At 42.5% G+C, this 11,409-nt stretch overlaps 1 protein-coding gene across 1 annotated transcript; it reads right to left on the bottom strand.

Annotated features, from left to right (window-relative positions):
- Positions 1–492: 492 nt before the first annotated feature.
- On the bottom strand, positions 493–9,032 carry LOC133953930 (transcription factor AP-4-like). The gene is made up of 7 exons (XM_062388110.1): positions 8,645–9,032; positions 6,233–6,398; positions 5,963–6,061; positions 5,471–5,641; positions 3,940–4,086; positions 3,681–3,851; positions 493–3,315 (listed from the first exon to the last, which is right to left on the bottom strand). The coding sequence occupies exons 1-7, from the start codon at positions 8,731–8,733 to the stop codon at positions 3,160–3,162; spliced, it is 999 nt and encodes a 332-aa protein (XP_062244094.1). The 5' UTR covers positions 8,734–9,032; the 3' UTR covers positions 493–3,159.
- Positions 9,033–11,409: the final 2,377 nt, after the last annotated feature.

Genomic DNA, 11,409 nt, shown 5'->3' with positions numbered 1-11,409 from the left:
CCCAGATACTTCAGAACAAATTTCAACAGAGTTTCAACTTTGGTGCATAGCCACACAAAGGGGCAGAAACTGACAAGAACTTTTTGATATTTGCCGGGATTCAAATAAGGCCTCTGTTGGGCCTTGGCGGAGTATCCATTGTAGTTTATTCTGCTAAGGAGGTTATGTTTGTGTTTGTTTGATTGTTACCAAGTTCACATAAAAACTACTCAAAACTTCACTGATTTGAGAAATTATGGATATTAATGAAAAAGCTCAGACAAGTTTAATGGGCTAATATTTACAAATGTCTGCAGATCAGAATAAAAATCCAGATCTAGTGGATTTAAATTTTGTTGCGTACGGGGATTGTTGGGCCTTTGTGGAGTTGTGCGCTCTACTGAAACATCCAAACTTCCCTTAGCTGCTGCTAAATGAGGCTGCTCAATATCACCACCTGGTGGACAGAAAAGGTCCAACGTATAACTGAAGAATACCAGTAATCAGAAGAGGTGTAATAAAAAAAGTACAAATTTTATTTTTTTTGTCATCTTTACAAAGGTCTCTTTACCCAAGTTTTTTTTATAAACAAAATATAACAGCTTCTCATCGACCTGGACTGATGGTTAAAAATAAAACAAAACAAATCACAAATAAATGTATAAAAAATAGCTTGTCACCGAAAAATGGAAAACGGGACAAATACAAACAAATGAAAAAGTAAGAGAAAAGGCAGAACATAATAGACAGATGTGAAATGGCATCACAGCGAAGGGCTTACGAAAAATAAACGTCAGAAAAAGAAAAGAAAAAAAATATCAACCTTCCTCATCATTGATTCAGGCAGTACAGAACAGCAAGTGCTTCATATCAAATATCGCAAAGTTCCACCAAACGACAGCAGTGCCGCAACACAAAGTACAGAAAGAAGTGTTTTTCTGACCAACAACAGCTACACTCCGGCTGCGGTTTAACTTCTGTCTGCAGAACAACAAACGCTTCAACAAAATGAGCCCCTCCCTCCTGGTTTGGCATGAAAGACACTAATCTAACCAGACATAGAAACTGATGTCAGCGACTGAAGCGTCCACACAAGACAGTTTCACACTGAACGCATCAGTCATGTGATTATAGAAAAAAAACAATATGGAAAACCCATAAAAAAATAAACAAAAATAGTCAAAACAAAATCCCACTTTAGACAAGATGAAACAGCAATTAGTAACATGCATTCAATTGGCAACAGAAGACGTAAAGAGATCAAAAGACAAGATATAAATCCAAAGAAATGGAATGTTTACAGCATCAAGTCGGCGAATCGAATCGAGTGTGACAGGGGAGACGCCCGGAGCACGGATTTCCAGTCAGATTCCCGAGAGAAATACAAACGACGAAACATAAGGTGGACAGACTCGGTGCGATTTACAGAGAGATGGAGTTTGTTGGGGGAAATCTGCAGTTCAGTCCTTTAGGTTTATATTCCAGTCTCAGTGATGGAGGAGCGCTTTTTTGGGGGCATTTAATGCACTGACAACATACATCGACCTATCAGCACTGTGATAGTTAATTACTAATAACTTCAGCTGCTGAATCCTTGTTTGACAGTTTTCTTTTGTTAAGTGATGCTTTTGGGATGTAGTTCAAAAAGAGGTGAACCTGTTATGTTCAAAATATAATGTGCTGCCGTTGTTCTATCCCCCCCGACCCCCTGCTTTAATTCCATAATATGGAAACATGATTAAGTTGGAAGTTACGCAATAGTTCTGGCCTTGGGTTCACAGCTCGCCTGTGGAGCAACTGGTTGACAAATCACCTTGCATGAAGAGACACCTACATTCTTTGATACAGGCATATCAAGTTTCATACATGTACTGTAGGTGTAATGTACACACCTACCAACGGTGCATAGATAACTTCACCTCCTGTATAAAGGGCACCGACAAATGGACTGAAGATAGGTTTGCATAAATAGCAAAAAACTCTAGTGCATAGTCACTAAAATCTACAAACCGAGAGCAGAAGCTAAGACTGAAGTCTGGAGGGAACACTGGAAGCCTTCATGCTTCGTTCGCATGTCAATCCTCAAAATCTGCTTTTCAGATTTTCAACATCAGCTGAACTTTACATTTACACAAAACTGTATTCAGTGGGACTGTGTGAAATTGATTAAAAATCAACGCCAGTCGGTTACAAAATGCTGGTAAGTGTTTTCAGGTCACAAACCAAAATTTGGTTCTATTTCTTTTTCTGTCAGGGGAGCTACAACCACCATCACCAGTTAATAGCAGATGAATGGGCCGACTGTGGTTGAAACAGTTCTTAATTCATGTGAAGGCCTCCAAACCTCCAATTTTAAAGTTGTTAATCTCGTTATAACAAAATGTTAACCTTAAACATTCAGTAACAATGACAAGGAAAAAGTTTAACAAACAGGTGGACAACATTATAACCAATAGATGATTCATGAATATTGTTCAAAAGCTTATTTTGTAAGGGCTTTTTTTTCTTCAAGTAAATCTGATGGAATTTATTTCCATGTTTCCTCAATTTAACTTGGCGATTAAGTGTATTTTTCCCCCAAAAGTTTATATTTTGAAATGCCCTTAGTTGTAGTTTGTCGGCTTTAAAAGGAAATAAAGGGGAACAAAGACAAACAAGGTGAAGACAGGGGAAGAAATAACTGCAACTTCACATCCCTTTACAGAATCAAGAGCTGCTTGCTTATTGTGTCGTTACATTCAACTCTCCGTTACACTAAACCCATTAACATGTAGCACAAATAATACTGTCAGCGTGCCAGAGACGACGGGGAACTGATGCTGTGACGGTAGCACACACCAACACAATAAAGAAGGGCAGACGAATGAATGATAGCTGTTTACGAGCGGAGACCCTCACGTTTTTCAAGTAGCGACAGACCGGCTCAGACAATAAAGACCGCCTCGAGAAATCCCACGGGGCCTCCTGCGCACGCTGACCATCCTATGTTTTCAATCTTCAGAGATATTACAGTACAAGACTGACACTGAGCTTAACCACTGGATGTAGGAGTTTGGATAATGCCAAAGACAAATTCTTTTAAAAAAGTAGTCAAGCTCCTGGAGGGAATTTTACAGTGAGTAGGCATTTTAAGTGTTTGTGAGAGAAAGAGAGAGTGTGTGTGTCTGTCGGGGGGGCGGATCAGTTCATTGAGCAGTCCTCTCCCTCCGTGTCGGTGTCTGTGTCTGAGCAGGCGGTGTCCATGGCCGCGTGGGCGGGGCTAACGATGACAGCTCTTCTCTGATCGTCCTCAGCGCTGGCTCTCCTCTCCTGAGTGCGTTCAATGTGCTGGATGGCCTGAGAGGAGAGAAGATGGAAAACACTGATGGATGCGGCAAAGTTTCACTTCACTCAGAGACAGATCTTAGGTGAAAACAAATATTTTGAGTATTAGTAGTATTAAATAATAAAAACTAGAAGGGTACTACACATGCTATGATTAAAACAGTCCCTTTACATTCATTGAAATCAGTCCTATAAATGTACTAGATTTTTTCCCCATGTGTTTCCTCATAATATGATTTGGATCCACACCAACATATAATGGGTTATTCCTTGACCCATAAGTCCTCCTTCCACAGAGGTTTGTGGTAATCAGTTCAGTTGTTAAAAAAAACCCGATACCCTTTAAATCTTTCCCATAGAGTTCAACAAACATGTACCTGCACAATGGTGTCCAGGTTCTGTCTGGACGTGGAGACAGTGCCCGTGTGGACAGACGGGCTCATGGTCACCACGTTGACGTGATGGTGGGGGTGCTGGGTTAGTGTCGGAGCTGGGACGATGACTGTGGCGTGATGGGTTGGGGCAGGGTGAGTGGGAGGAGCCAGCACCTGGAATAAAGACAAGATATGAATGAGTTCAAATAAAAATGCATTTTTATTTGTCTCTTTTCTGTGTGGGGGTGTTTCTGGCTCTAACCTGCGGACTGGGTGTTCGCCGGTCGGCAGCGTGGATCTGCTGCAGCCGTAACAGCGTCTGGCTCTGGATGTGCGCCTGCTCCTCCTCCACCTGCTGGGTGATCACCTTCAGACGCTCTGGGTGCAGCTGGGTGTCCAGAGAGCGCACCTGTGCACACACAAAATACACAGGGATATTTATTATATCAAACCACTTAAGACCAACTCACACATTTACAAGGCGTTTAAATTACTGAGCAAATATACATAAAAAACTAGCAATATAACAATTGATTGATAGGAATTAAGAAAATGAACGCTTGTTTTTCGTCTTAAAATAATAAGATCAACAATCACGTTTGCACACTTGGCTTTTCACTGCCATTAATGGTTTACCTACAGGGTCGATTTGCTGAATTTTTTTATCCTCTGCCAAATGCATCCAGAGAGTTGTTTGGGATCAAGGATTGTTTGTTTTCATCTTTTTGATATGTGGTCTCAGGGCTGGTAGTGCATCAAACTGGACCACTGACCACCAGAAATAGACTTAGAAGCGTTCAAGATAATTTCCCAGCTCCTTGACCACAGGAGGACATTCTCTTTGTTCCCTGCGACTTATCAGGATTGGCTGCACCTAATATTTTCAAAATCGTCCTCACTGCTCGCCTCAATTTCAGGACTGCAAACTTTTGGAGCAAATAGAATAATGTTCACTTTCTGGTGAAAAACTTTAAAAATACAATGCTAAAATGTTTGGAGTCCTGTGTCATTTCTCTACCCCTCACACAATAAGATAAACATTCAGTTCAGATGGAAGTGTAAAAAAAAAATGGGACCTTCATTGTATGATAAACACACATAGTAAAATGGTCCCTTCTTATTTAAGAATTATCTCCCTCCTGCATCTTACCCTCTGTTTACATTCCTCTTTCACTGGCCGTTAAGGTTTCTGTTTGTCTTTACCAACTATTGAGTCGCCTCTGTGGTATCCTGCTGTTCAGGTAGATCCAGGATGTGAGCTGGGTGCCAGAAACTGGCTGGTGGGACAGGTAAATCTGTCACCACCAGCAGCTCCCATTGTGTCAAACGTGATCACGTAGGGTGATATCTAAATAACTGGTTTGTATATGTTGGCATCTAATATCCAGTGAGACATCTAGATAAGATAAGTTTCCATCTGCGTTTCCTCCTGTTTCTTTCTTCACCTATGTTTTATACTTAGTTGAACTGACGCTTGAGCAGATGTCTGTTTTGAAATGTAAACATTCAATTTGGAATAGAAGCAGTGTTCAGTAGGGAGAGGATGGGTTATGGTTGTCTTAGGTCATGATCCTCAACATGTGGCCTTCCGCTTCAATTGACAATAGATACAGAAGCAAAGCATCACAAACCATAAGCACGGAACAGATCCAGAAGTAAGTCTGAGAATCAAAAGCTCACCGTCTTGTATAATCTACGTCTTCCTTCACTACTGGAATAAATGCTGGAGGACCTTTTGAGAGCAATTTAGCCGAATAAAGAACTAGAGTAGGACATGAGTCATAAAGTCTCACCTGCTCCTCCAGCTGCATACGAGCCGAGCGCTCCTTGTCCAGTTGCTGCCGCAGATCTAACATTTCCCTCCTCAGCTCCTCCACCTTCTCCTCCTCCAGATTGTCTGGAGAGCCGATCCCTTCATCCTTCTCCTCCGCTCGCCTCCTCTTTGGTGACGAACCGCTGAACTCCTGAAAGGACACCGAGACAATGTAGAGTTCAATTTAAATGAATCAACGTGCATACTGCAAACTATTGGCCGCAACAAGAATACTTTTGAAAGAGAGCTTTGATTGAAACGGCTGGGAGTCATTCTCAAAGAGCAAATCAAAAGCTAAAAACAACAACGTTATGTCTCTGCAGTTTTACTGTATCGTGTATGTGAACAAGTTCAAACCTGCCAGTGGATGAAAAAGTTGTTAGTGGGAAAGTACGGTATATCTGATGGGATAAAGCAACCTGGTTTGATCCACATGGAGACACAAGGTGGGAAAAAAGGCACCGGCTATTACCGTGATGAAGCGCTTGAGCTGGTTGTTCTGGGCCAGGAGCTGTGTCTTCTCCTGCTCCAAGGCGAAGATGTAGTCCGATGTTTGCTGCAGGATGGCCGCCTGGCAGGGATGAAATGAGCAGCACAAGGACATTTAACTTTAAAGACTCACAAAACTGTTGCTGAAGCAGAGAGGAGACTCCGATCAAGACCAATGACCCTGTGCCCCAGCTTTTAAAGAATCATCATCCTGAGCTATGATCTACACCGTCAAAAGGTAAAGTGTTGGCACCTTGCTGAGTTTCTCCCCGTCTGTGTGGGGCAGGAGTGTTTTGAGGGACTGGAAGCCGGCATTGATGCTCTGCATTCGCCGGCGTTCATTGCTGTTGGCGATCTCTCGGCGGATTCGTCTCTCCTGGTCCTGGGCCGTCTCTGGACTGAGCGGGATGTTGGCCAGGCTGAGGTCAGAAAGAGAAACATGATCACTATTCTGTCCATGCAAGAGTGGTTCCAGATGAGGCCGTATAACCTCCTTGTTTACATAATCTTGTTATAAATAAAATATGGAAATATCATGAAAATTTGCATGAGGTAGTGCATCAAAAAGAAGGAACTGCTTTAGTATTGATCAGACGGCTACTTACATTCTTTTTTTAAATATTATTTACTAGATTGCTTGGTTATAAAAGAACACTAAAAAATTGTCATACAGTGACATTATTGACTGTCGTATTTTACTTCAGTCCAAAACCAAAATAACTGGATTATCAAAATGATGCTCTGCAACAATAGAGCTCATGGTCACCGGCCATCTTTGACACTCAGAACCTTTAACCTGGGGCTTCAGCAGACCTCACTCCTGAACTCTCTACATTCCTCGGGTGAGCTGCATGGAGGTCCTCTGAGTTTGACTGAACTCTGTGCCCTCTCACTCAACTCCACCCCACGAGGTTGGATGTTATGGTGGCAATACCATCTCTTAACATATTTACCCAGGCTGGGAAATAGGTGAACCATTAAGACAAAAAAGAAGGTCAGGGGACCAAGAAGACAACAAACCTGAAAAAGCAGATCTGGGATGTTTAGAACATGAACGTCTGACAGAGGGCCCAGATCTAGCTTGCTTCAACAAAAATATCTGTGTGTGTGTGTGTGGGAGGGGGGGCACTCAGGGCTAAATTTAAAGAGTCTGACTTGATTTAAAGCTGTGTGTTTACAAGTAACTCAAAGCACAGACAGCGGTCGAGACAATGTCAAAAGCCGTAAGTTCCTAAAATGGATTAGTTGAGTACTTGTGTCTTATGTAGAAAGTTTGTCAATATATACATCTGCTGGTTGAACCCTTCAGGGTGGCTGCAACGTTTAAACTTTAATATTGGGATTAAGTTAACCTCAATCATGAAAGATTATTTATTGAACACACGCTCACGTCACGAGGATGTTTGAATGGTTCCGATCTACTTGATAAGGTGGAGGACTTTGACTTGAAATGGGGGCTGTGCCACTCATAAAAATCACCATAAATTAATCAAATAATATGTATTATTGATAATAATAATAAAGTGTCTGATTGTATAGCTGTGAACAGGTGCGGTTTGTATTCATGTTTTGGTCTTTTACCTGGTTCTGAGTATTTTATCTCTTTTCTCCTTCAAGTCAATTCGCTCTACTTCCTGACACTAAACATTTGCGAGGAATGTTGATTATTGTTGTTGATAAATAAACAAGTCATTAATAAGAAACCGATTCCGATCGATCAGCTAGAAAACAACCACATGTGGAAGCGTGTCTGGTTTCCTGCAGGGGACGAAATGCGCTGTTGACAGCTGGAGGCGCCAGGAGCTGCGGCCTCCACCGTGGCCGGAGGAGGGCGCACCTGGGCGGCAGCAGCGGGGAAATGTGACTCCGCTACAGCCGCAGGCCCCCTGGCATCATGGAGAACAATGCTTTCCTCCTGCTAACCGAGCTAGCACGTCGTCGTTAGCCTGCCGCTAACAGACACACGCACACGCCCGCCCGCTGATAACACCACAAATGTCGGTGAATCGAGCGGGTTCGCGTGAGTGGAAATAAGTCTGTGTGAACATCCACGGTGCAGCAGGAAAACACTGGCCGCCAGCTAGCTAGCCAGGCTAAGCTAATGGTAACACGCTACGCAGCCACGGAGCTTTACAACGACGCGGAAACACAAACTCCCCCAATCCGTATTCACCCCCTCGACACCGAACCACCCGCCACATAACTGCAATAAACAGAGTTGAACTGTGTGATGAGACGTGTCTTTACTAACAGGGCATCGTGTTCGGAGCAGCGCGGCGGCGGGCAGCACGGTGACTACCACGTGGTTGCTCTTCCACTGGACGCAAATGTATCGATTTCGTGCGGGGGATTTACATATTCCAGAGCCGAGCGGCGGCCAAACGCTCCCGGTGAGTTGCAACATGTCAGCGGGGGGAGTTAAACGTAACGACAGGGGCGCTACACACCGCGGGTCCCCTCGGCGAGGAGCGCGGCGGCAGCTGCCACAACAAGCGGCTAATGTCCACAACCCCCGTGCTGCCAGGGCACCGCGGAGGAGCTAACGGCTAGCATGCTAAGCTGAGACGGACCGCCGCTCGCACACGCACACACACACGGGGACAGACACGCGCTACTGGCACATGAAGGAGCGGCGCGCCGTGGAGACGCAGAGCTGCTCACGCACCTGCAGAGTCCTCCGATCACGTCCTTCTCCGTCTTCTTGAACTGCTGCAAGGAAGACATCTTCTCGGTGGGCATCATGAAATACTCCATGCTTTCACAGCCGCCGTCTCCAGCCCGTGTTGTCCGTGTCCTCTCCCTCCACCGCGTCCCTGGCGCACACGCTGCGATGTTCTGTTCCTCGCCCGCACGGATCTCACGCTTCTCCTCAGCGGCGCATGACCGCAGATCCCGCGGCAGGAGCGTGTGGATGGTCGACAGCTGCGGTCCCAGAAACACACGTAAGTTGAAGCTGTGTTGCTTCTCGCCACAGCTGATGGGGTTCCCTCCAGTGTGTGTGTGTGTGGCCTCCTGCCTCCGCCTATTGCCTCACTGTGTGTGTGTGTGTGTGTCTGCTGCCTCCGCCTACTACTCTCTGTGTGTGTGTGTGTGCAGCTGATCCGTGTGAGGCGGGAAACAGCTGGTTGGAATCAGAGACCGTTTTCCGGAAAGCAGAACAAACAAACCTCTTTGTAAATGTGCTGGAACAAATCAAACCCTCACACACCTCAGGCATTATATAAAATACGTTAATGTTTATACATATATATATACAAGGCGATATACAACTTATATATATATATATATATATATATATATATATATATATATATGTGTGTGTATTTTATGTTTGACTGCTCAACTTCACAAAAGTGGGACTATTATCAAATGTTCGTACTGAGTGTTCTTATTTATTATAGCATATTTATTTAACTTTTTATTCTGTTGCGATATATTTATTTCTCTGTTGTTTTGTCTTTAACTTCTATATCCACTTGGTTTTATACACGTTTTCATTTGTATAACCAGTGTGTTATTAAACCGGTTGAATCTTCAGTGATGAAGTAACAACACTATGACACTCATTCTGGAAGTTTACTAAAGATGGTAATTAGAACAGTTGTAATTTGTTTGTAATAACAGGTTTTGAATTTCTCAACGCGATCATATAAAATTCCCCCATCCCCTGGACAGTTTGCTTTTCATTGTAAACATAATGCATTCATTTGTAGTTGCATAACATCATGGTCTTTGGTTTCTTTGTGGTCATCTTGTGTGTGACTGTTTTATGCCATGTTGTGGTTTTTTTGGTGTCTTGTAGTCATTTTGCATCTCCTTGTTGTCACCTTGGGTCTCTTTGTGGTTATTTGTGTGTCGGTCAGTGACAGTGCCTTGCTTTGGATAATCAATCCATGGCTCAATCCCATTGAAAACTGAAATCAGTAGAGATCTAAAGGTTACTTCTGTATTATCACCATGACATCTTAAAGCCAGATCAATAGACAACCACCGATCTTTTTTGCACCGGTAGATAAATAATAGATAGATAATAATTAGTATTTAAATTTAGCAGCAGTGAAATATGACTCTTTAACTTAAAAATAAGCAATATATTATTCGATCATTTTTTGTCTTTAGATGTCTTACATGCACAAAACTGTGTAAAGTAGCATTCAATTCCAGGTTGGAACATTAAGTTATGGGGGGAGACGATGAGGTAATGTCTTCTAGCAAACAGCATGAACAGACCAGCAATGAGCAGCAGGTGGCAGTACTGCACCAAAACGTTTGTTTCCAACAACTTGGATTTCTGCACTTACGTGGACAAATATTGTCAAAATGGTAAAGACTTCAGGGCTACATATTCTACTGGTGTCCAACTCTCAGTGAAGCCAATGTTTAGATTATAGTAGAAATGAATAGAATGGATCTAAAATTAATAATATATTTGTATTATTTAATTGGAGTGTAAAATCTATCTGTGCAGGGACAGGATTTATTTTTCTGGATCTTTTCGACTGAGTCATTATCACAACCTCTTAGTAATGTACCCGTTCTCTCTCATCGTGACTGGTCTGATATATCTAGAGATTATAATCTCCTTCGGAGGCTCCTCTGATCTGGCACTCATGCTGCTCCTGTCATAAGTGTCAAAAATAAAAAAAATAGAAATTAAAAAAAAAACATTTGTTTGAACTAAAATCTACTGGTTCATGTTTTTTATGTGTAGTGAAGACTTTAGAATTTAAGTACTTTAATTATAAAAATGAATGTGCATAAGGTTAAGTGTGTAAGTTTTTAATATATTGATGTCAAACTAATATGAATGATTTCAAACATGTCTTCATTCACTGTCTACTTTTGTTGTTTAGTTTTTTACAGAGGACAGATACGTGAGCTTCATCACAGGTTGAATCAAATATAATGACGTCACAGTGAAGTTGAACTTCTGGATATAACATGTCAGCGCCTCGTCATTTTACCTTTTTCAAAATTTGTGTCGAATTTAATTATTGAATGAATTCCTCTTCGGTCTGGTGAGGTCAGGGTAAGCTATTATCTCTGATCACCATCAGTACAACCTTAAGGCCAAGTCAATGTGTGTGCCAAAACTGAAGACATTCCCTCTAGGCATTCCTGAGACATGACATTCATGAGAAGAGGACTTAGCAGGACACCCTCGTCCACCTGCTGGACGGCCTGATTTCCTCAGTGGCATGCTGAGGTTTTCCCTTTTATTTCAATGTACTAATGTGCAAACAGAAACTGACGCAAAGCCTTGAAAAGATACTTATTCTATGTCTTCAATTTGACCGACTGTTCACTTCTCACACGAGCTACGATAATACATCTTTTCCAAAAACGAACTTGTATTGTTTCTTTTCTCCTTGCCTTCTGCATGTCATCAATCCACATTCTCAACCCGTGTACCTCTGAGTTTCTCATAGT

Source organism: Platichthys flesus, chromosome 5 (genome assembly GCF_949316205.1).
Source record: "Platichthys flesus chromosome 5, fPlaFle2.1, whole genome shotgun sequence".
Lineage (NCBI taxonomy): Eukaryota > Metazoa > Chordata > Actinopteri > Pleuronectiformes > Pleuronectidae > Platichthys > Platichthys flesus.
This window is presented reverse-complemented; position numbering and strand designations above follow the sequence as displayed.

Excerpts from the sequence above, each read along its gene's own strand:
- LOC133953930 (XM_062388110.1), bottom strand. The coding sequence starts at position 8,733 with ATGGAGTATTTCATGATGCCCACCGAGAAGATGTCTTCCTTGCAGCAG. Across the intron at positions 4,087-5,470 it reads GTATGCAGCTGGAGGAGCAG|GTGCGCTCTCTGGACACCCA; the intron begins GTGAGACTTTAT and ends GTGTGTGCACAG. Across the intron at positions 3,852-3,939 it reads GGCGAACACCCAGTCCGCAG|GTGCTGGCTCCTCCCACTCA; the intron begins GTTAGAGCCAGA and ends TCTTTATTCCAG.